We start from the raw sequence: 24,671 nt of genomic DNA, 5'->3' as shown, positions 1-24,671 counted from the left end.
ATCTGTGATCACATAATTAATTCTACTAAAGTTACTTTTTGGGGGGAACACAGTCATATCACTTCTGCACACTTCTGCCAAGGCATCGATATCCTGATCTAGGATGAAGAGTGAACATAGGGTATTCACAGTACCACTTGTGACACATCCGGTACCTGAGCCTAATTAGCCATATTAAAGCATTCTTCCCAAATGAATGTATGAACCCGCTATGCTCTGGTCCATCCTTTTTTCCTCCTAAAAGTTTCTTTCATTGTTCCCATTAGGATGAGCAATGCTAGCAGTGCTAAGGTAGCCATTTAATGAGTTAGTAGCAAAGGATGCATCATGAGGTGGTTTTGCTCCCTAAACATGATTTTGAGCAACTGATGGGCATGTCCAGATGAGCACGCATCTGTAGTTTGCAGCACTGCAAACTGCATGCGCCACACACACAGGTGTTTGCCACACTGATGATTTGCAGCATGGCAAGGTTTTTTGACACCAGGAGATTCCAGTGTCAAAAAAACCCATGCCTGAAAAAAGCAGGGCAATGCATGTGGCAGCAGCATGAGGCACCTGAAACCAGAGCTATGCTCCAGTTGCTAGACAGGCTCCACGTGCCAGATCACTGCCGCTGGAGCCCTGGGAGGCCCCCAGGACCTCAGCTAAGGCTTCTGGGGCCTGCCCCAGTACTGGCCGCAGCCTCCCCTATCCCACCTCGGGCCCCCTGCTACACGTCAGACCACGCACGCATGGGCATTCCCCGGGGACAAGTAGCAGCTGTGTAACGATGTGCCTCTGCTATTTGTCCCTGAAAATGCACATACACGCTCATCTGGATGCACCCAGTGGGATTTTCAAAACTTCGTAGGCTTCTGGAAGCTTTGCTAGGCACCTTCATCTTTCATCTGATTACCATTAAACATTTGTCATCAATGATTAAAATAGCAGTATCACTTGAGGCCTTATTTATTTTTACGTGCTCTGTACTGAAAGAGTTTCTCCTATGGCATTAGCAAAATTTAGGGGCTCAGAGTGAAAACTGGTGCAGCTAAATGTCAACATTGCAACAGATATCATTACTGGTATGGAAAGACAAACCAATTATACTGCTTTAAAAGGAAGGGAGAGAATTTACCACGGTTCAGCTGTTTTGTTCGTCTGCTCTGTCATGTAGTAAGTCGAACTGAAACAACAGTAATTGACTACATGTTTCATTCATGGATAATTCATTGAGATGTAGTTTCACTTATTGCAGTATGGGAGCAGACGGACAAAGTAATTACAATGGATCAGCTGACACATACTCATAGGTGGCAAGTCCTGCCCTACTTCTGAGGGGGCAGCTGGAGGCACCTTTCATTTTGAATAGAAGGAAAAAATCCAAGATCTGAAACAAATTGTGATACTTTTTCATGACTATGACCAAGCTATTGTATTTATCCACTGTTTTGCTTAGGAGATCTCCAGTCACCCATGTTTAACTAGGTGATACCACAATCTGGAGCTGTTTCAAGAAACCAGCTAAACAGTACTGGGACATTCCCTCCTGTTCTCACATTTATAGCATTTTCTCAGTAAAAGTAGCCTGTCAATTATTCTTCTCAGAAAAGTGGACAAAGAAATCTGATTTAAAAAAAGAAATCAGGCAACCAATTTATGCCTTTCAAACTCCAGTAACAAATTGCACAAAACTAAAGAGTCTTTTTATAATAATCTAAGTCATTGTGAAATCTAGCTCTTCTAGAAAGCAAGTACTTCAGGAAGTGACATGACAGCTGCAAAATAGGTATCTGAGCATTGCTGCACCCCATGATTTAAAAAAGTAGTTAAATCTCTTGGTGTGTGCCCTGGAATCAATTATTTCTCAACATGAGCATTTGAGGTTGGAGGAAGAGCATTAGCATTTTCTTCATGCTGCATCTTCAGACAGCCCCAAAAGAATGACGTGCACACTGCCAGATTACCAGCATCCAAACGATTGTCTTCATTGTCCTCCTGTTATGTTATCTTCATCTTATTGGAAGCTGCAAAAGAGAAATGAGTAGTCTTCTGTTTAAGGGACCATGTAAGAAACAGCCTTGTGCATGTAGGGTCACGAAACAGGTTTAATGAGAAGATGTCCAAATGATTTGTTGTAGTTACCTTATTTCCTTCAGAATTTTTTATGTAATTATGGTAAAACCACTATCCACATTTGTCACAATTTTGACCCAAGCAACAAAAGTGTTTATTATACTTAGTCATACACACATAATGAAGAACAGGGTCTTGAATTAAGCAATGAAATGATGAATGGAATTGTTTCCACAGCATGAACATAAAGAGATATAATCTAGCTAAGGCCGATTTCTGCTTCATCACTCCAACAGGAAAATAGCTATGTTGCTGAAGTCTTTCAGCTTAGCCTCTATTATTTGCAGTGGCGCTCGACAGTTATGGAGTTGGAATTCAATTTCTTTCATCTAAAGCAGGTGTGTCTAAAAACCACTCTGCCATTTCTATATAACGCATGAAGATTGTTGGCTCCCTGCCTATAAGCTTTTCAGTGCACTTATCCCATTTTCATACTGCTGAGTTTGTCCGTGAATATCATCTCAGTTTAAGTACATGAGTGAATCTTCATGACCTCAAAATAAGATAATAGATAACAGATAATGTGGAAAGCTTTATTTTATGCTAAAACATACATTCAGGAACCCCTTTTGAAGGACAGTTTTATAGAAATCCACATTACGCAGCATGTAAAGATTTTGCCATAAATTTATTATTCAGTACTAGGGAAGGTGCTCCTTAATTTTGCTGTATCTGTATTTGATATGACATATTAACCTTGATATTAGCATCATTTATCCAAATGTGACCTCTATGTTTGACTAAAATACTGTAACTTAGGTTCTGATGGTGATGCGTATGTTTGCTTGGGTTTATTTAAGGGATAGTTTGTGCTATGTTTATTTTTAAAGGACTTACAAAATGTCTGCTGGCTTAGTTGGAGTGGGATTGTGACTTTACATGAAAAAATAGTGTAAGCATATAGCAATGCTACTTGAAATGAACTTACAGAATTACTAAATGAGGTCAGATATTAAAAAAAATAAAGAGAAATTTAAGTCTAAAATGCTACAAGGGCCCTTTCTACAATCCTTAGGCAAAACTGTCCCTGAAGGCAGTTGGAATATTAATTTAGTAATACTGAATAGGGAGGGAAATACTAAGTATTATTATTACAGTCTTGTTTGCAATCACAACAAGTGTTTGTTCTGCAAGAACTTGGCAGCTAATGTCAAAACAATTCTACCATCAGGGAAATGTGTTTCCTTTTGCCAGGCTGATATGATCATCGATAGGTGACAAACAGATGTATTATAGTTTGTATATCATTAATGTTCTACAGTCCCTTGTAGGCCTTAGGCAAAATGTATAAGAGAGAATTTGTTTCTGTCTTCATAGAAGAAGCTTGTCGATGCTCCAAAGAAAGACCAGAATTAACCCTTTGCAAGTTTTCTTTCTTAGTATAGCTGGAGGAGATTTAGAAACAGTGTTCAAGCATGTCCACTCTTACAGATTGTCCCAATTTTATTTATCAAGTAATTTTGATGAATATTTTAATTTTTAACTCCACACTTTTTCTGGCTTGTACGCTCAACAATGGTGACTTATTGAAAGTGGGTTTTAATTAAGTCATATACATGTACATGAAAGGCAAGATATAGTGTACTTCATATCTGGTAAGTGCATGCTTTGCTTACCTGTATAATACAGTGCCAATCCCAGTACGTTACCTGTTGCTTACATTGTAACAAACATTGCCTGCATATCAGTTAAATGCACAAACTGTTTAAGTGCTATGAATAAACTCTCAGCTTCACTTTCTACCTTGAACTAAAAGTGTATTTCATGAACTACGTAATTTGTGAAACTGGCTAGAAGCAGCTCTGATCTGAATAGATTCTGTCAGTATCAAGGCTGCTCTTAAAAGCATAAGGTTCTCCGGAAAGCAAGGTAACAAGCCTTAATGAGGTGTGAAACACATAGATAGCATAGTGGCTTCCTGTAGTTAATGAGCACCTTATGTTCAGGTTACATTGTATATTCTATACACTTTGCATTGTTTGCCTTGAATTCTGGTATGTGCATATTCCAGGTAAGCTTTTTTTAGTCTGGAGGCTGTACATTTAAACTGTACTATTGACATTAAGGTCATTGGCTGTAACGAAGTATTCTATAAGTACCAGAAACTGTTTACAGAATATGTTCTATTGCATTTTCAGGGCAGCACCAAAATCAATAGCATATTTAATCTTTTGAATCTGTTCACTGGATTAATTTTTAGAGAATGAATAGCCTGTTGCTATTCATATAAATAGGTGAATTCAAATGTCAAGCTGTATCTGTCTCAAGACTTGCCTTTTATATTACTATTATTTTCAGAAGTGGGTTAGACTACTTAGCAGCTAAATCCCTTTGAATAAATGTTCAAATGTTTCAGCAGACTGACAAATGCAACATGTTAATATAGAAACTGGCACTTGGGAACTGCAATGTGGACCTAAACACAGTTGATCCAAACACAGTTTGGTTAACTTTAATTGTCTTACCAAAGCCTGTTATTGCAACTTTTTAAAAAAGAGCATAGTAAAAACGCATGTGAGCTAGAGAGTTTGGAAGTAGGAAACTTCTATTTTTTCATAAAGCTGTCCCTGTAACAAAATACAAATAGGCTAGTGATTATCTTGGTGTCCATGTTACTCATAGTTTTAGCAAGTCTTCATTAACTTTGTTGTCATCCGCAAGGACTGTAGGATACATTGATTGTTTTGTTTTGGCATCATAGTTTTAAAAGCTAGCAGAAGCTTTGTTTTCATGCTTCATGTCCAAACCTGTTAAACTATTCAAATTCAAGTATATTTCCAATTCAAATATACACAGGTTTATAAGAGAGTGATTACTGTTCTAGCAAGTTCATTATCCCTCTGAGGAATACGTGCCTCTGATGGACTGCCTTTAATGGACAATCAGACTAGCGATTGGTTTTGAGTGAGGCAAGTCAATTTTCTAAGCAGGATACCTTGTGATAACTTTACATTTCCTACTTTGCTTTCTTTTGTTGGAGGCAAGAAAGGAGATTGAATTAGATGCAGAGGTGTGTCTCTGGAACCTCTTCAAGTAGCTGATGCTGTTTAAAGAGGCTGTCTAGCTGCAACATAATCAAGACGTGACAGACTTTATATGCCAATATTATTCTATCATTTACAGTATTTGAAACTGCATAGCAGAAACATAGCAAAGCTTGGATTATAATTTACATAGCAAAGCATAGGAGTTACAACTAGGAAGGGGCACAAAACCCAGGAAGGAAAGGATCTGTGAATATATTAGAAGCTATGGAAGAAAAAAAGGCATAGCATCATTACCTAACAGAGGAGAGCAAATAACAGATGACATAGTAAGGCTGAAATGTTTAATGCTGTTTCTGCTTCAGTCTTTACAGAAAAGGTTAATTGTGACCAGATGTTTAACACGATAAAAATTAACAACAAGGGGATAGTCACACCGACTAGAGCAGGGAAAGAAGGCAATATTTAGATATGTTAGATGCAGGGCCTGTCTACAGGGGGAGTTTGTGAGCAATAAGCTATAGGATGAATTTACAGTCCACTAGCTACTCCACACTAACTCTCCCTATGGATATTCTTAGTGTATATTAAGACTCTCTTTATGTGAAGTAGCTTATTTAAGTCATCAGGATCTGATTAAATTAACCCTAAAATACTTGAAAAACCAAACTGAAGCAGTTTCTGAAACATCAGTAATTATCTTAAAGAACTTGAGAAGTATGTGAAGGAACATTCAGAACAACTTAGTAACTTTCTTTAAAGATAGGAAAAATAAGGGTCAGAAAATAATAAGACCAGAGAACCATAGGAAAGGAGGGCTAGAAGGGACCTTACTAGGGCATCTAGTCCAGCCCCTACTTAAGGCAGAATCGTCCCTGACTAGTTAACTTAAAATCCAGTCAGGCTAAAATAAATGATTAAATAATCTATTTATAAATCCTTGAAGGATAATAAGGTGATAGGAAACATCCAACATAGAATTATTTTTATAAACAGATAATTTGATATATCTTGACTTTAACACGGAATTATTCAACATGAGATTCTTATAAGCAAAATGGAAAAAAAATGCTCTCTGGATAGAATATCATAGTGTCCTTTCAATATGTAAAAGGTTGTTTTCTATTAGGGTAGGAGAAGAAATAATAAGTTTATAGCAAAGGACATTTAGGTTAAGTATTCAGAATAAAAGTCTAGTTAAAGAGTGGAATAACTTAGCTAGTGAAGCTTTGGAATCCCCATCTTTGGAGGTCTTTAGGAATAGGTTAAAATGACATCTCTTAGGATTATTTAGCTATAAATGATTCTGCTGCAGAGCCAGGGATGAACTAGGCGACCTCTTGAAGACCCTTCTACATGTACATGTTCTCTAAGAACACATATTCTTATGTGCACTATTTATATAAGCCTAAAGCTAATAAGTCAGCTTATATTTATTGACTATTTGTATAAAGCTGGGTTTCAAAAAAGAAGGCTTTCTTTACTCCTTTGGTTTCTTGAGAACTCAGCATGATCTGGGCAGTTTACACAAGACTCCAACGAATCATCCATTAACAGCTCTAACTTTGTGCAAGCTAACTATTTAACCCCTTTTATTCACAACTCACCAATTTTTGTATCAGGACTGTTGTAGTAGTAGTGGGAATCAGTCCGTCTTGCAAAACAGTAGAGTTGTGCCGAACGAGGTATCTGAAAGTGTGGTTGGAGAACCTGATTCTTGAGTGACAGTCTCTTCCACATTTGAAGTTCTTATCAAACAACCCTGAATGTGGTGCAGGGTTCTTCCTGAGGTTTCTTCTTTTCTCTACCTGTTGGACGCTATGGAGTGAAGGCTTCTTCAAAAGCCTCCATTCCATGCTTGATAGAACGTTTCCAAGCACTTTGATCCTCAGCAGTCTTCTTCCAGTCATTTGGCCTGATGTTCGTTGCCTTCATTTCCCTCTTGCAAGCATCTTTGAACTGGAGATAAAGATGGTCACATGGTCTTGTTCTTGTAAAGAGTTTTCCATACAAAAGATCCTTAGGTAAATAGCTATCATCCATTGTCCACATATGATCAAGACATCAAAGTCAATGCCAGCTGAGAAGAGAATGGATGTTCGGCTTGTTGGCGCATTCCAGGATATCAATGTGGAAAACTTTGTCCTTCCAGGAAATTCCTAGACTGAGGCAAAGGCAAGTGGAAGTTGTTGAGATGTTTTTTGTGAGTAGAGTATACAGTCCAGTATGCCAAAAGGATGCTGATGATACAAGCATGATATACTTTGACCTTCATCTTAACAGTAAGTTTGTTGTTGTTTCATGCTTATTTGCTCAGCATGTTTATGATACCTGATGCTTTGCTAATATGGTCATTCAGTTCAGCCACAAGTGATAGAAAGGTTGTTGGTAACAATGGAGGTAATGTATGCATCTTTACTTACAGTATCCAGTATGTTTTCAGCTATTGTGATCGCTGGAGGTAAATCACTGTTTGACCCATAATGTCTACTTGATGCTGGTTGTAAGACCAAACTCTTGACAGGCATGAGTGACTGATGAAGCTTTGAAGGACGCTCTCTGTGTAGGAGTGGATTATGCTGAGGAGTTTTAGTAGACAGCCAATCTTTCCGATAATCGGCAGAGGCCAGGACAAAGGAGATTATTCATTTGTCTGTCTTCTGGCCTTCACTCCTAGACTGACTGCTGAATAGGGTTAAAAATCCCAGTCTATCCTATCATGGAGTGGACGTCAGTTCCACAGCCTTTTAGCAGCATTTCCTCTGTCAGGGTAAGACTAGTACCCTCTCTGTCTGAAGCCATTGACACCCTAAAGGTTGCCATGTTATTTAACTGCTGGCCAGCACTTGGCCAGGTAGTATTGTGTACTGTAAATTACCGTAGCAGGAGAACCTGCCCTGACCTTTTATAAGCACTGAATTCATAAGCAAAAAGTTAATATTATTGCAGGATAGACCAGAAGGCTGTCTCAGAAACCTGAAAAGGTATGGCGAGGAGGAAGACTGCAAATTATAGAATTACTGGGGAATCCCATGTGACTACAGGCACTGCTCATGACTTTGTGCTTGTGGATATAAAATAATATTTACAGATTGTTTTGGAAATGTTTATTGTAACTTCTGTCTTACCCAGTGTTTATCTGCTGTGTATAATTCATTTGGGGAAAAACTGGGAGCTCAGTATTTGATTTGATGTGTCATGAAATGCAACAAAGGTACATTTCATTTGTGAACTGACACGTATCATACTGCACACTCACAAGTACAACAACATCCTGAAGACAAGCTGATAAACTTGGTTTGATGTCTCAGAAAGTTAACTCTGGCTCTGCTAAGATAATTCACTTTGTCTGCAGGTGTTTGCATTCAATCATTTTATGTCTAGCTTGACTTTAATATAAAAAGTTAGACTTTAACATTATATGAAACAAGGCATTTGAGAAAACACAAACCATATTTTCCCAGGTTGCAGTTGACTTGTTTAATAGATCTAAGGTTTCCAGAAAATTACGAGCCTGACTCCTGTGATCTAGACCTACTGCATTTCAGTGTCATCGTAGAAATTGTACTTTTATATGAAAATGTGGCTGTCAGCAAAATGTACAGTTAAATTGAATTCTGAGTATAGAGATGTAACAAAGTACTTTCCTCTTTTCAAAGTCTAGAGACCCTGACCTAGCACCTAAGTTCAATTTTTAGGCATATCTGGTAAAGAGTCAGTGGTTCCTTTAAAGAGGTCAGTTGCAAAGGACTTATAGCATGGTTGCCTCTGAAAAAGGAAGAAGAAATTCAAGAAGAAAGCTTCTGGAGCCCTGCAGACTGCTTTGGTGAGAGGCCATGTTTTGGGGTTGTTTTGTAAGTCGTATGTCTGAAGAGTAAAATAAAAAGTAGGGCTTGCATGGATTGTGGGTGTGGTGTTTGTTTTTCCTGAGCTGAGGGAGGCAGGCCAGCAGCCTGCAGGAAATAAGAGATGCAGATAGGCATTTGGCCCTTAGAACTAAGGGGAAATTAAGCCAGCTACAGAAAAAGAGAGGCAGAAGGGATAGCTGTTACAAAGAGATAGGATAGACTCCATTCTGTGCCTTGCAGTGTCAACATAGCAGAAATAATAGGAACAGCATTATCATATCCAGCCAACCTCCTGTAAATCCTGGAGAGCCAACAAAAGCGGGAGCAGGCGAGGTTTGCCACTCCAAAATGGTAGTGGGCACCCCAACATGAAAGATTCATGAAACAATTAGACCAAAAGTGTTTAAGGAGTGGGGTGGCTCAAGGGCACCTTGGACTTTTGGTGAAACGGGCATGCCTTTCTGAATCTGCAGCAACTAAAACATCAGAACATCTGGAAGGAGAGGAGCGTCCTACTCTTGGTGGTCAGTAGACTGGGAAGGGAATGGTGCATCTTTGTGCACAGACCCTGCCGATTTGAGGAAAACACAAGAGTATATCAACATGACAAAATAGGTACTCTGGACTATATAACATGCCTCGGGTTTGAGCAAAGTTTGTGGAAGGGGAAGGTATGTAACACATTGTCTGCCCCTTTAATGGGTGTGGGGGTAGGCCTGGTTTACATAATTCGGGAGGGAATGGCATGGCTCCTATAAAAGCTCATGAGTGCTCAGGTGGAAGGGAGCTGAGGGAAGGAATATAGCTGATCTTGGAGTAGGAGGGTGACACACGTAGAAAAAAAGCCTCTGGACTCTGCTTTAGTTTGGTGTTACTCTCAGCTGTGTATCTGAAAAATAAACATTGTGCCCTAAAGGAACTATGCCTGAGCAGACTTCAGTCCTTTAGTCCTGGTAGGGCATTAGTCCTTCTGGGACATGAGGGGTGAGGGCAGGCCAGAAATCTACCAGACATTTAGCTTTCTTTATAATATTTTCATAACTATAGACCTCTTCTTTGAATATTACAAGATCTGGTTAATGCATTTTCCATAAAACAATGTTGACTTCTACCATTTTACTAGGAGAATTCAGTATTTTGAACGTACATCTTACCTTCTTTCCACACGTTACCCCAGTATAGCCACTTCTACAGGCACAAACATTTGGTCTTATGCATCTGCTTCCAAACAGGCACTTCTGCTCACAAAGTGCTGCAAAGAAAAGATCACATTATTTAAAAATACACTTGTTGTAAGAAACATAATTAGGCTGGGAATACTTGGTTGATTTTTCAAATAATATGACAAAGCGAATTATGATTCAAGCTCTGTATTTTCATATGCACGGGGGAGGGGGCTATGAATGTATTCTGGCATTAAGAATTATTTATCATAGGATTTTTCCATTCTTATTTCCATTTGTGTTTATCATTTTTCTCATCTCTCTTTGTCCTGATCTCAGTAATGATGAGGCTAGAGAAGATGGTGCCAAAACAGTCAGTTAACCACAGTGGGAAACGGATCAGCATAAGGCCTATTTTTCAAAGCCAGGATAAACTGTAGGCAGTAATGGTTGGGGTCAGATTTGTGCCAAAACTGATTTTTTTTTCTTGTTCCAATAGAAATAAAATGGCAGTTGCTAAAAAAAATAAATAAATACAAAATATCTTTTCTTGAGTTGAGATGAAAAAATGTGTTAAGTATTTAGTCCCAAAGGCTATGCTACTGCAATATTTTAAAAGGGGAGGAGGAAACAGGGCTATGCAGTTTCATGAATTGCATATTGTGAACTCTGTAAACCTGGATATAAGGACATATAATTTCCAGCTTTTAAAGAATCAGTGACTGGCAATCTATTCCAAGTTAAAACATAACAGTAGTTTTCCAATTGGATGGGTTACAATATAGGTGTTCTTCACTTTTCTGATCTATTTTAATCATAGTAGCACCTGCTTAAATATATTCAACTAATAGAACAATCAATCAATGTTTTCTTAAAGTAAAAGTGAATTACCTAACTTCTAGCCAGTTTTTCATTCTAATTAGCAGTGTATGCTCTTATGACATTGTTTTGGCATGGAAAAAAGAGAACAGCCAATTTATAAGGCACTAATCCAAGAAGAACACACGTGTCGTATTATTTTAATTAAACTTCCTGAGTTAAACTTTCTAAAAGATATTCCAAAATACTCTGTTCTAGTTGCTAGGAGTGGAACTGTAATGAAACCAGTTAGACATAATTCTGTAGGTGAATGCTTATACACACAGTGTCATGTTTCCTTCTGGCGGAGGCCTATAGAAAGTCACTCTGCACACCCTGTGAAAAGGGAAGTGAAAATTAAAGACACACCAATCTATCTAGATTCTCATACCATCTTCATTACCATTGTGTCCAAGCAAAATACTCCATTTTGCAGTTAAACCATGTATTTATAACTGCCAGATAGAATGGTGTGTAAAACTCAATATATCTACTTAAGAAAGTTCAAGTAAATCAGCACTCCAAGAATTTTAACCCACTATTCTGGAGAGTCAGGCCAAGACTTTAAAAGTATATTGGTTAAGGTTATCAGGTGTAGCTGTGTTGGCCTAAGAGCACAGGCAGACATGGTTCTTTCGATAACCCGATATCTTTTATTAGACCAACTAAAATAGTTGGAAAAATTCTTCTTTGCAAGCTTTCACATACAAACACCCTTCTTCAGGGAGAGGAAGCCTCTGCAGCTGTTTTCTCCAGACACAGCCCCTGACTACTGAGACTTCCACCCAAGTTGTGGTCTGGCTCTACAGGCACCGCAGTCCGCATGTCCCTGCCAGGGACAGCCACATGTGGGAGGGCTTGCGGTGTGAGAGGTGCCTCCTGGTAGATCCTCTCAGGAATCAGAGAAGGGAGCTTCAGGAGAAGGTAGATAAGCTCAAGAGCATATGTGAGCATGAGACCTTCATTGATTCAAGGCACAAAAGGGTGCCTGCACGTGTGTGGAAGGGCTGCTCCAATGTGCTGTAATTACAGTGCCTCTGGTTGTAGCATGCTAATTAGCCTGCTCCAGCAGCTTCTGTGTCTCATGTATCAGTGTTCCCGCACTTCAAAATGGCATTGAATGAGCTTTAGTTAAAGTGCCCCTGCTGCCATTTTGAAGTGCAGGGATGCTGATACAGAGCTGCTGCAGGTGCTTTAATTAGAGAGGCTCATGGAGGCAGTCTAATTTAAAGTGCCTCCCTTCCCCTGGAGCCTGTGTAAAAATGCCCAAAGAGACCTCCAGCATCATGGAAGAGTGGCAGCCAGACAGGGCACTGGAAGCCACAGAAGACACAGATAGTGTGGAAATCAGACGCTGCCAGCTTGTCACCTCTGGCAACAGACAGCACTCCTCTTCTGAACCTGCAGCTCTTTAGCTAGTGAACAAGTACAAAGCTCTGGCATTAAGTGAGAAGGAGCCCACTCCAGTGGCAGGAAAAGTACAAGACATGCTCCTGTAATGGTGGGGTGGGAAAGGGGGGAACTGAGCCTACTGCTTCCCAGGAGAGGCAATGTGTGGTGGTGGTTGGTGACTCCCTCCTGCAGGGCACAGAGGGATCTACCTGCCTGCCTAACCCCTTGGCTTGGAAGTTGTGCTGCCTGCCAGGAACCTGCTTCTGAGATGTCACAGAAAAGTTGCCAAGATTCATCCAGCACATCCTATATTATGTTTCCATGTGGGCACTAATGATACTGCCAGGGGTGACCTAGAGCAGATCTAAAATGACTACATGGCTCTGGTCAGAATGGTGAAGGGGCCAGGGGCCCTGGTGGTTTTCTCATCAAGCCTGCCAGTCAAGGATAAAGCCCCAGCTAGAAACAGACACATCTGGGAGATCAACACATTGTTGTGTAGATGGTGTTGCCGGCAGAGCTTTGGCTTCTTTGACCATGCGTAGCGCTCTAAGAGGATGGACTTCTAGGAAGGGCTGGGGTCCACCTGATGAAGAGAAGGAAGAGTGCCTTCGCATACTGGCTTGCTAACCTGGTAAGGGGAGCATTAAACTAGGTTCACTGGGGGATAGAGACAAAAGTCCAGAGGTAAGTAAACAGTCAAGGGATCTGGTTAAAATGTAATAAGGGGAATCAGAAGCCTAAGCAATTTTCTCAGGGAGAAGACAGAACAATCAATTAGATACCTGAAGTATTTGTTAAAGCAAGAAGCCTGGTAAACAGACAGGAAGAATTGGAGGTCCTAGTACAATCACAGAATTATGATCCAATTGGAATCACAGTGGGATAGTTCACATGACTGGAGCAAAATCATGGATCATGTTCAGGAAAGACAGGCGAAGGAAAAAGTGGGGAGGGGAGGAGGTGCTGCCCTGTATATATACAGGATGTTTATATGTTCTGAGCCACAGTACAAAGTGGAAGGTATGCCTACTGAAAGCCTCTGGGTAAAAGGTCAAAGGGGAAAGCAGCAATGGGGATGTCATGGTGGGCATCTGTTACCTGTCACCAAAACAGAAAAAGAAGGTGGATAACACCTTCCTTAAACAACTAAAAGAAATTTCCAAATTTCAGGACTTGGTCTCAAAGGTGACTTTAACTATCAGAGCATCTGCTGAGGGAGAAACACAGCAGTCCCAGGCAGCCAGAAAATTCTTGAAGTATGTTGGGGAAACTTTTAGATACAGATGGTAGATAGGCCAACTAGGGAGGAAGCCGTTCTTGATTTCCTGCTCACGAACAGGGAGGAATTGGTTGAGAATGTGAAGGTGGAAGATAACTTGGGTGACAATGACCATGAAATGCTACTGTGTACAGAAAGGAACAAGGTGATCAGGAACAGCCAACATATATTCATCAACAGCCAGTAGTGGATGTGATATAATTTGACTTTAGGAAGGCTTTTGGCATTATTTCCCACAACATCTTCATTAACAAGTTAAGGCAATACAGACTAGATTAAAGAACTCTAACATGTATCATCATGCTCAATGAATAGTCATCAGCAATGGTACTGTATCTAGTTGGGAAGAGGTGGGGTTCCCCAGGTGTCTGTCCTAGATCCAGGATTGTTCAACAGCTTCATGAATGATTTTGATGATAGGATTGAGTGCACACTTGGCAAACTTAAGGATGACACCAAGTTAGGTGGAATTGCAGATACTCTGGAGGGTAGGACTAGGATCCAGAATGACCTGAATAGACTGGATAAATAGTCCACAATCAATCAAATGATTTAGCAAGGTCGAGTGCAAGGTCCTGCTCTTCAAATAAGATAATTGCATGCATAAATACAAACTGGAGGATGACTAGTCAGGCTTCAGTACTGTAAAGAAAGACCTGGTGCTTATGCTGAATATGAACCAACATTGTACTCTTACTGCAAAAAGGTCAACAGCACTCTGGGTAGTATTAACAGGAATTTCACTTGCAAATCAATGGATGTGATTCTTCTGCTCTTTTCAGAAGTGGTGAGGCCTCACCTGGAACACTTGCCCCACACTTGCCTGAGAAGAAAGATTTATGAGGGATGACTTGAAGAACTAGGGTTATTTTAGTTTGGATAAGAGAAGATTAAGGGTGGGATTTGATAATAGTCTTCAAATACTTTAAAAGTGATTATAGAGAGAATGGCAATAGGATTTTCTTTGTGGCCTCAGGGGACAGGATTAGGAACAATTGCCTCAAGATGGGTTAAAACTTAGGAGGAACTTTCTGACTATGAGGATGGTTAAGCATTGGAGTTAGATACCTAGAGAAATTTTGGAATCTCTATCCTTGGAAGTTTTCAGGAGTAGGTTGAACAGCCACTTGCATAGATGGTTTAGTCATGGGTGATCCTGTCTTAAGCAGGGAGCTGTACTAGATGACCTAGTAAAGTCCATTCCAGTCCTACTTTCATATTTATCTATAATTCTATCATAAGTTGACATGTTATTACAAGAGTTGGTTAGGAAATTGTTGATGATACATCTTTTGTCAGAAAATGCCCTCCAGCTTCTGGGCCTGGGTCTGAATTGGATAGAAAAAGAATGAAAAATCTAGTTCAGGATTGTGCACCTTCAGAGGGCTGCTCCCGTGGGGGTTGCATACCATGTGGGCTGCACTAGCTTAAGCTACAGACCCCCAGGGGCACACACTGCGCAGGCTCCCTGGCTTCACTCTTAGCTCCCTGGTGCAGTGTGACCTCCCACTGCACCATGTTGCATGGGTAACCTGGGGCCACAGACTTCTGTGGCAGGCTACACAGTGCCACCCCAGCCCCCTAAACCTGGGGAAGAAAGTGGAAGCCAAAGGAGGGAGAGGGAGGTTGGAGCTCCTACTAGCTGTTGCAACCAAAGTGATGTGGGGAGTGGTGGCCAGGTGGGACCTCTGCGGCTATAAACTAACCCCCTGTAGGTTGCCAGTTAGACAACTCTGGCCTAGTTTACAAACATCAGAAGTGACTGTTGCAATCAACAGCCTCTGGCTATTCTGAGATCTTACACCTACCCTATGCAATGCCTACACATTTTCCATTATCAGGAAGGAAAACTATGTATGGGGTAACTGCATGTGATGTGAGTGATACTAAGGCAGTGGAATGGTGAGAAGCAACAGAAACCTCATTTCATAGATTCATAGATTGTTAGGGGCTGGAAGGGACCTTGCAGATCATCAGGTCCAGCCCCTCTCCAACTCTATTCAGGAAGACAGCTGGGGTTAGGTGACCCCAGTGAGGTGACTGTCTAGTTTCATTTTGAAAACTTCCAGGTGCACCACCTCTGGAGGGAGTTTATTCCATCATCTAGACACCCTGACTGTGATGGAGTTTTTCCTGGTATTAAGCCTGAAGTGGCTTTCCAGGAGTTTGTACCCTTTGGTCCTGGTCTTCTCCTAGTGAACAGTTGTTCACCAGGCTCCTGATGCGCTCCTCTGATATAGCGGTAAGCCGCTATCAAGTCCACTCTAGACCTTCTCTTCTTTAGGCTAAAGAGGCCCAGGTCCCTCAGCCTTTCTTTGTATGGCTTGCCTTACAAGTCCCTAATCATATGGGTGGCTCTTTTCTGGACTCTCAAGTTTTTCCATGTCCTTATTGAAGTGCATCACCCAGAACTGGACACAGTACTCCAACTGCGGTCTCACAAGTGCTGAGTACAGTGAGAGTATCACTTCCTTAGCTTTACATGAGATGCATCAGTTGATGCATGCCAGCATGTTGTTTGCCCTGCTGAGCACCGCCTCACACCGATGGCTCATATTCATACCAGTGGCTATATGTAGCGGGTTCACGGGAGTGCACATGCACCCCCTGAGAGCACTGGTGCACCCTCTGTCAGGCCATGCTCCCCGCTTGGGTGATGGGCAGGGGGGCAGGTGGGAGCACCAGTGCCCTCCCCGTGAGCACCAGCCAGAACAAAACGGTGGATGAAGTGGCTGTGGCACTCCCAGAAATGGCCATGACCAGTTCCGGGAGCTCCACGGCCGCTTTCAGTGAGTGTGATTGGCCGTGGGGGACCCCTCCCCCTCCCAATCAGTGAGATTGGCCCTGAGGGCCAGTTGCTGACTGGTCACTGCAGGAGGGCACGTGCCTTCCCCCCTCGACTCAGAGGGCACCAGTCTCCCATGATTCATACAATGGTCAATCATTACCCGTAGGCCCCTTTTGGCCGTGGTGCAAGCCAAGCTGTCACTGGTGAGCCTGTATATATGTCGATGGTTGTTTGCCCCCAGAGGGACCACCTTATACGTGAAAGTGTTAAACTTCATCTGGTTCCAGTCTGCCTAACTCTTGAGCCTGTCCACATCCACCTGTATCTGCTACCTATGTTCTGATGTGACCACACTGCCCCATAACTTGGTGTCATCTGCGAACTTGGTAGTGAGCTTTTCACTCTCCCATCCAAATAATTGATAAAGATGTTGAAAAGCACTGGTCCAAGCACAGACCCCTGAAGGACACCCATAGTTCTTAGGAGGTGTAAAATCAAACCAAACAAGGAGCTGTTCTCTATGGTGGTGGGGATCAGACAGCCTAGCAGACCTTGCTCCATCTCTAATTTCTTTGATTCTCAGACGACGCCAGAAAGAAAAAAAAAATGTAAAAAGTAATATTGAAATGGGCAAACTATGTCCCTTCACTCCCCACAGTACTGCAAACAGACAAGCACGTGGTTAGGGAAAAAGTTAAAATATTTCAAAAGAAAATTGGAATTGAAATCGCAGAGGATAATAACAGAACCAAAGACCAAATGAATATTTCATAAATGTATTTACAAGGGATGCTAAGCCACTAAACACTAAAAATGACACAGGCTGTGTATGTGTTATCCAGTACACTCAGTGAGGAAAGTCATTTAATAAGCCAAGCTTATGTTAAAATTATAATCAATAAATGCTCAGTACAAAAAGGGATTTATCCCCACGTGTTAAAAGAACAGAACTGTAATTTGCATGCAAATGACAACCTTTGAGGGGTCTTTTTCAAGATTGAAAGGGTTACACAGAAAATGTAGAAGCAAGCATGTCTAAGACACCATTCAGAGCGAGGGAGTGAACAAGAATGCTCAGGAAATTATAAGGCTATAAGCTTGACACTTATAACATGCAAATAAAGAGAAGATATTCTGAAGGGCAAATGAGAAGCCAGTATGTGTTCAATAATATTAGAACAGCAGATAACAGCCTGAATTTTAATGCCAACGATCTCTCATGACTATAACTTTCTTATACTTTATAATTAATTGTTAGGCTCGGGTTATAATTCTGCTTTCTGATCTACACACACAGGCTCCTGTGCCTATAGAAAAACGCTTTGACTTCACTGGTGCTCTGATTTGGCATAAATTTGCCAACGTGAATCAGATTGTAGGACTGGACCTTCATTGTTTTGATTTATTGATCCTTCCCAGTACCTAAAAAGAGGGAGAGAGGTGTCTGTGTGAACACACAAAAGAGGAGGCTGGAGGCAGCCAGAAAGTGCTTAGAAGGGGCCTCACATCTAAATAATTGGCAGAAAGCTAAAATGGCCAGATGTGGTGGTCAAATAATTCCGCTTATAGAACTTTTAGAACACTTTTGGTTATTATAAAAGAGTGCCAGCTAGAAAATGCTTATGGATTTAACATGGGAATGCATTTTTAGCCTTGACTATGAAGCTGCTACTAATGTTTCTGTGGTTAGGTCATTCTGAACACTTGAAACAACTTATCTTTCAACTTGACTTTCTGAAAGGTAATTTCCCTAGGCCTGCAGTAAGGTTTGAAATTCAACCATTAATCCTTAATACCATCAAGATTATAGATATCTATGCACCTTATTTGTTGTAAATGACTTCTTTTATCGATCTTCTCTCAGCAGCTATTCTATTCAGCTACAGATGACTGGGGAAGAACACTACTTTGTTGACTGACCTTTTTATTTAAAGCCTAATAGAACAGGAGCGCTGTATCACTGTATTTCATTCATTGCTATTGAAACACAGGATTCTCTTTCCAAGCTTTATCTTAGATAAATTCTGCAATATACTGATACTCAGTAACTGGTAAAACTGAAGAGAAGATGGTGGGTGCAGTGGTCTGATTATACCATAAAACATTTCTAAATTCAGTGCCATGGTTGCACAAGAAGTGAAATACTTCTTTTTTGCTTGTATCATAACATTCTTACAGTACTAATCAGCAGAACTGTTTCATGATGTATAAACCGATTAATCTGTTACATTTACAGCTGGTTACAGCATGAGGTATTCCTCTCTGTTGAAGTATTTTCAATACATGAAGCAGATAAAATCACTCAGATTTAGACTGAGCTAATTGTCATTGCAGCAGCACTGGGGTTGTTCTTTGGTTGTTTCAGCTGGCATTGCTTGACGAAATGCTATGATCTATATGCATGTTCCTCTTCTCAGGTGAAACCTAGCAAAGCTGGTTTGGAGCCATTATTAGAGTTTTTAATTATCGAAATTAATTGCCAGGTCTCTAAAGCTGGTATATTCCACACTTTATATTTTTGAGTTTCAGGGAAGACTGAGAAGCCCATGACATGGCATCTCTAACTACACTGATATTTCAAAAGGTCTCTCTGAAGATTCAGTTTGGCTTTAGTCTTGGGTGAGACTGCACTGATCATGTTAATCTCTCTCTGGAGGGGGAGTTCAATCAGGAAACCAGAATCAGGTAACATTTTAGGTCTGTTAGCTGACTTTAATGCCTTTGACCATGACGTGTTGTTGGCCTTCCCCCTCCATCCACTCAGGAACCTGCGGCGGGATTTTCATGGAGAGTGCTCTGCTTTCTCTTTTTCCTCTAATTGAGAATAGAGAAAGTATTGAGAAGATGGCTGTGCTTGTATGAGGAGAAAAAGGACAGGCAGTCCAAGTGCTAAGCAAAATATTTAGAAAGCTTGTAGGTTTAAATTCTGAAAGGCTTGAACAAAGCAGCTTTGAACAGAGGAGCCAAATGCATCCTTGATACAATTCCAGTGGTTTCAAAAGTTGTGCAGTGCCTCAGTTTGGCCCATAGTATGCATGACTGCCTGGTGATAGGAAAAGGGCCAGAGTAATACCAGTGTAATAACATAGGGTAGAGTGGTAACCAGTGTTTAGTTCCAGTTCTTGACATTACCATTAGCAATTTGGCAGTGCCAGCAGCTATGGAGGTGGACATTTGTGTGGGCACTTGGGCAAGCTTGTCATGTTCATGTGTGTATTTTTTTTTGTATAGAATCCTGGATATTCGTGAATGTATTCCTGTATTCACAGTATCGAAATCCAGCCTGCTTTTACTGGGTTTCACTTCTGTGGGAAAAAAAGATTTTTATACCTAACATCTGAGAGAGAGAGAGAGAGAGAGAGAGAGAGATGATTTTCTGGTTCCACTGCCTTATCCCTGATGCACTACTGAACACCGTAGAGCAACAGTGTGATCAGGTACAGACATTACCCTGATCACTTATACCAGTAAAACTGTATCACTTGTATGGGTAAGGTATACCCATAACAGAACAGAAGTTTGGCGCACAAAGATTGGTTTAAAACTGGCAGAACTGGGTTTAAGATTTCCCCCACCACCACCCCAGCCCTGCACCCACCAAAGGGTGAATGTGTGTTCTGTTTACTACCGATCTAAACTACGTCACGTACAGAAAACTGCATAATTTAGATTGATTTTGCCTTCTTTTTTTGAATGTCTGTACCTAGCCTCTAAGACCCAACCATCTACTCTCCCACAATAGTCTGCTTTTTTTTTTTAAATAGCAAAATTCCATATTCTTAATGGTCATCATTTAGATTTGCTCTGAGACCTGGAAGCAAAGCGCCAGCAATTTTTGGACAAAAAGCTGATTAAATTGTCCATCTCACTGAAAAACGCTGGGATAAAATAGTAAAAGCAGAGTGAATGTCAAGTATACTGATTTGGAACTGTTTTCAAAGGGTCTGATTAAATAAAGGGAAAGAAATTGCCTCAGCTGTTCAACTTGTGTGTCTGTTGTAAAACAGCAGAAACTGCTAAAAAAATATTGAGTCTTGTTAGTCTCTCACAGTGAGGAACTGGCTTTATTTATATATCTAATGAGCTAAACCAGAAATGTGTCATCAAATAATAACAATTTTGAAAAAAAAATCAAAAAAAAAAAAGAACCAATATACATTTGGAACAAAGCAATAGTTATAAAACTGCTGGGATTTGACTGGAACAGAAAGAATACTTAATTAAGCAGTGCAAGAGAAGGAGTGACCTTTAAAGGGGACGATGTGCTGATATTTTACTTAGACCCTCAAATTTATACTGTCCTTCTACATCAGTGTTAGCAACATGCATGAATTAGAAAGGAACACTAGCTACAATAACAGTGTTCTTCCCTTCCAAGTGCTGCAATCCCATCGCATCTGGAAACTCTCCCCATCTCACAAGCATTCTCAATGTGCAATGCTTGGAGTCACGAGGTTATTAAAACAGAACTTTTAAAATCTAGTTTTAAAATGCATGTTCTGTTTTCACATCATTCCATGTGGACAGGGAGAACAGAATAGTTGGTTTTCTCCTGTGTCTAGCTCCTTCTTTTTTCACTTTATTTTGGTGGCACAGTAGAGGGCCAAAGAGGCATGTACACTGTCTTTTTTTATATGTAATTGTGGCTATATGGTCGGTTCTCTTCTTTTTAAACAAACAAGCCAAACACGGTGATGTCATCCTTTTAAGTAACTGAGGGCCCTCCTTCACCTCTTCTACTTGTAGCAAAGAAGTCTCCTTGAAATCAATAAGGTACTGAACTGCACAAATAAGGGAGGCAAAACCCGGTGCTAAGTATTTAATAATTACCTTGTTCACGGACAATAGAAAATATTTGCAGTACATTTATTGCCTATATCTGTATCCCAGCATGGTTGGCTATAATACTGCTATAATTAAAGAAGTACTTACGAGTCTGGCATAACAGTCCTGTCCAGCCTTCAGTGCACTCACAGATGTTTGGACCTATACATTCTCCACCATGCAGACACTTCTCCAGACATGCAGCTACACAGAACAACCAAGAAGCAGACAAATGAGAAGGCCTATCTGATCCCTTATTCCAAGTCTGGAGTATGACTTGCTGGAATTTGCTTCCTGTGTTCATTTTCAGGACTCAAAAGAAGCTAATGTGCATTCTTCACAAGGTAATTAGCATTGTGGATTTTGGTGATGTTAAATTCTTTCTAAGTCAGACTGGCTCTCTCAGTCTGCCTGGCTGTCTGCTGGAGGCACCACTAGCCCTTGTGTCCCACTCGCTCATAAATTATTTTCTATTAAATATATTGCATACTCATATTTGCCTACAAATGAATAGGATATGGAGTTCAGCTGTATCACTGTTTAAAGTTTGCCACTGACATTTTAATTTATATATAGAAAGACTTCTAAGAGTTGGCATGAAAAGTGTAGGGGGGTCTGTCTGAAACTTCATGCAGAATCTCAGAAGGAATGATCAGTCCTGTACTTTAAGACCAGTGGTGAAGTTTACATCATGCTGATTCTCAGGCCACCCTCACCACCAGGACTCAAGGGGTGAAAAGCCAATATAGTAATGTTTTGCATGCAGTGTCATCTTGATAGGAAATTTATTCAGCTTATCTGCCAGCATCATCATAATGAATAACCATGTAATGAAATATATTCTCTGAAACATTTTAAAATCAGAATACATTTTTAAAGTTTTTTTATCCATGTAAACTGCAGTTACATGTAATAGAACAGAGTGCAAGAACACATCAGTAACCAGAATTATTCACTGAAATGTATCTGATGACCTTGAGAGTATAAAGCTTTACTACTGGCTTTAAATAGTAAAGTATTTTGAAATATATGGCATTTCCCAGTAAAATATAACAGAATATGTATAGCTGTTAAAACATAAAGTCTGTACTTCAGGTTTAATACCATAAAAAGAATTTCCATAAAAATATGCATAACAAACAGCTGCATGGGATAGGGCTGGAATTCCCCCCCACCCCCACCCTTTTTCTTGCAAGCATTGAATGTTTATAATATTTTGCATTACCTGTACATAAAACTGTTTTCTCCTCACACTGCTGATGCAGCAAAATAAAGTCTAGCCACTATATAGTTTTCTAATGTTAAAAAAGGATTGCAAATTATGCTGACTACCCTAACTAACAAACAATATTGTGTTTGATGGGAGGCAGAGATACTTACGTTTATGACATCTCTTGCCTCTCCAACCAGATGGACAGTCACAGACATCTGGACTTACACATTTCCCTCCATTCATGCACATGGGATCGCAGACACCTGCAGGTACATTTCAAATGAAGAACTGGGTGTGAGGAAATAATGTGCAGACAGACTTGACTTCAGGACTTATTTACATCAGTTTATAAGGTTAAGTTGCTTGTAATTAAAAACAAAAAAGTAATTTGGATGTAAAAGTGTGAAACTCAGGGGCTTGATAGCTTCTATAAATCCTTGTAGAATCTGCTGAGCTCTGTTATGTAGAAAACCTTTCAAGGAGCCTTCAATAAGAGTTGCCTCACCAGAGAAATGAGAGAGGCATTAATTACAGTGATTCTCGAAAAAGCAAACAAGAAATCTTCTGTGGCAGCTGTAGACAGACCAATACTACTTATTCCTGTTGGCTGCCAAATTCTTGTTTAAGCTTTCACCTCCTGATTGGAAAACATGTTCTCAGACATATATCTGGATCAGAGAGGACTTGCACAGAACAGATTAGCTTCTCACAATTTCAGGCAAATTTTTGCATTTTATCAATCAAGGCTAAAGACAAGATAAGTCTATAGTCCCATTTGTTTTGATATATGGTAGTGTTGTACAACAGTGTTAAAATATTTAGTTTTTCACTAGATTTATTCATGCGATAAAGACATGAGATGCATCTTTATCTGGGCTGCAGTCAGCATAAACTGGATAACTTTGTCACTCTTTTTAATTAGGAGATTTTTCAGTTCCTCCTATGCCCTGCACTTATTGCCTTTGTTCTGGAACTTCCAGGAGCCACATACAAACAACTTGCCTGTTCAAGCCTGGACAGCACCAAGGTATATGAATAATATTGGACTTAAGTCCTAAAGGCAGGATTCCAAAAAGAACTTGAGCACCTGGATACCTAGAACTGCTCCAGTCTTAGCAGGGCTGAGCATCTCAGCCCTTAGCTCATGCCTAAGCTGAGCTGGGTTCCAGAAAGTAGGTGTTCCTTTCCCTAAATGTCTGATGGCCCCCAAACCCGAGAGGCATTCTCAGAGTGCGCCAACCACACTCTGATGGGATGCATGCTGTGAATGGTGTCCTCACAAAATGCATGTTTAACTGCACATTTTCTTTTAGTTAAAAGATGGGTGGCAGGTCATTCTTGTTACGTAATAGCTTAATATTTAAAGCATTTATCCAGGAGGTAGAAGACTCAGGTTCAGTTTCCTCCACAGCCTAAGTGTTTCAAAACAACTTTTCCTAGGACGAACTATACCCCAGGGTTAGGGACAGACATTCAAAATGCCTCAGCCTGAATTGTGTCAATCTTTGCAGGTTAGTCTAACCTGTAGAGATTAAACCAATTTGCAAGTGGCTAGACATTCACTTTTGAATCAGGAAATGCATACACATACCTGCTGTGGCTCCAGCTAGAAGGCAGGAGGTGCTAGAGCAGCCCTCCCTTCCCTTCCACAGTGCTGAGCTAGGGGTGTGGCCAGGCCCTGGCATGATGCTCTCATTAGGGAGGGGTATAAACCCCCACCCTCCCTGCACTATTCCAGGCTTTTCCCTACTTGTTGCTCAAGAGGCGGGAGTGTTGCCAGATCCTGCATCTATTGATAATACCGAGCTTTTCAATCTCCCTCTCCTGCTTCTTTATACTGTCTGCAAATCAGGTCATTTCTAACACCTTTCTCTGTCCCCTTTTGAAGACTGACAAATTTCAACCAGCAGGTTGCTTGTCAGAACAAAGTTTATCAGCCCATCAAACCCTACAAAAGAAAACATCTCTCACATTAGTTTCAAGCTCTTTTTATCTGCAGGATGCATTTGCATTTGCAAGCCACTAGCCGTCTGCCTTTATTCTAGTGAAATTGGAGACCCACACAGACACCTCTCAGAATTAGTTCGTATGGGGGTGGGGACATGGCCAGAAGCTGGGTCCCTGTTCTGGGGTCCCTGCCATGGAAGAGCAGTGGGAGGGGGGATCCCTTCTTGTGCAGCCATTGGTGGGGGGGGGGGGGG

At 40.7% G+C, this 24,671-nt stretch overlaps 1 protein-coding gene across 1 annotated transcript in view; it reads right to left on the bottom strand.

Annotated features, from left to right (window-relative positions):
- Window positions 1–792: 792 nt before the first annotated feature.
- LOC109301348 (von Willebrand factor D and EGF domain-containing protein-like) overlaps window positions 793–24,671 on the bottom strand; it is a 451,201-nt gene continuing 427,322 nt past the window's right edge. The window contains exons 27-30 of the mRNA XM_019522467.1: window positions 22,638–22,733; window positions 21,366–21,461; window positions 10,105–10,202; window positions 793–2,009 (exon numbers count right to left, since the gene is read on the bottom strand). Coding sequence (XP_019378012.1) covers window positions 1,995–2,009; window positions 10,105–10,202; window positions 21,366–21,461; window positions 22,638–22,733 — 305 coding nt within the window. The 3' untranslated portion in view covers window positions 793–1,994. The remainder of the gene's footprint in view (window positions 2,010–10,104; window positions 10,203–21,365; window positions 21,462–22,637; window positions 22,734–24,671) is intronic.

Source organism: Gavialis gangeticus, unplaced genomic scaffold, assembly GCF_001723915.1.
Source record: "Gavialis gangeticus isolate Ggan-Ray unplaced genomic scaffold, GavGan_comp1, whole genome shotgun sequence".
Taxonomy (NCBI): Eukaryota; Metazoa; Chordata; order Crocodylia; family Gavialidae; genus Gavialis; species Gavialis gangeticus.
The sequence above is the reverse complement of the archived record's forward strand: the minus strand, read 5'-3'. Positions and strand labels throughout refer to the sequence as shown.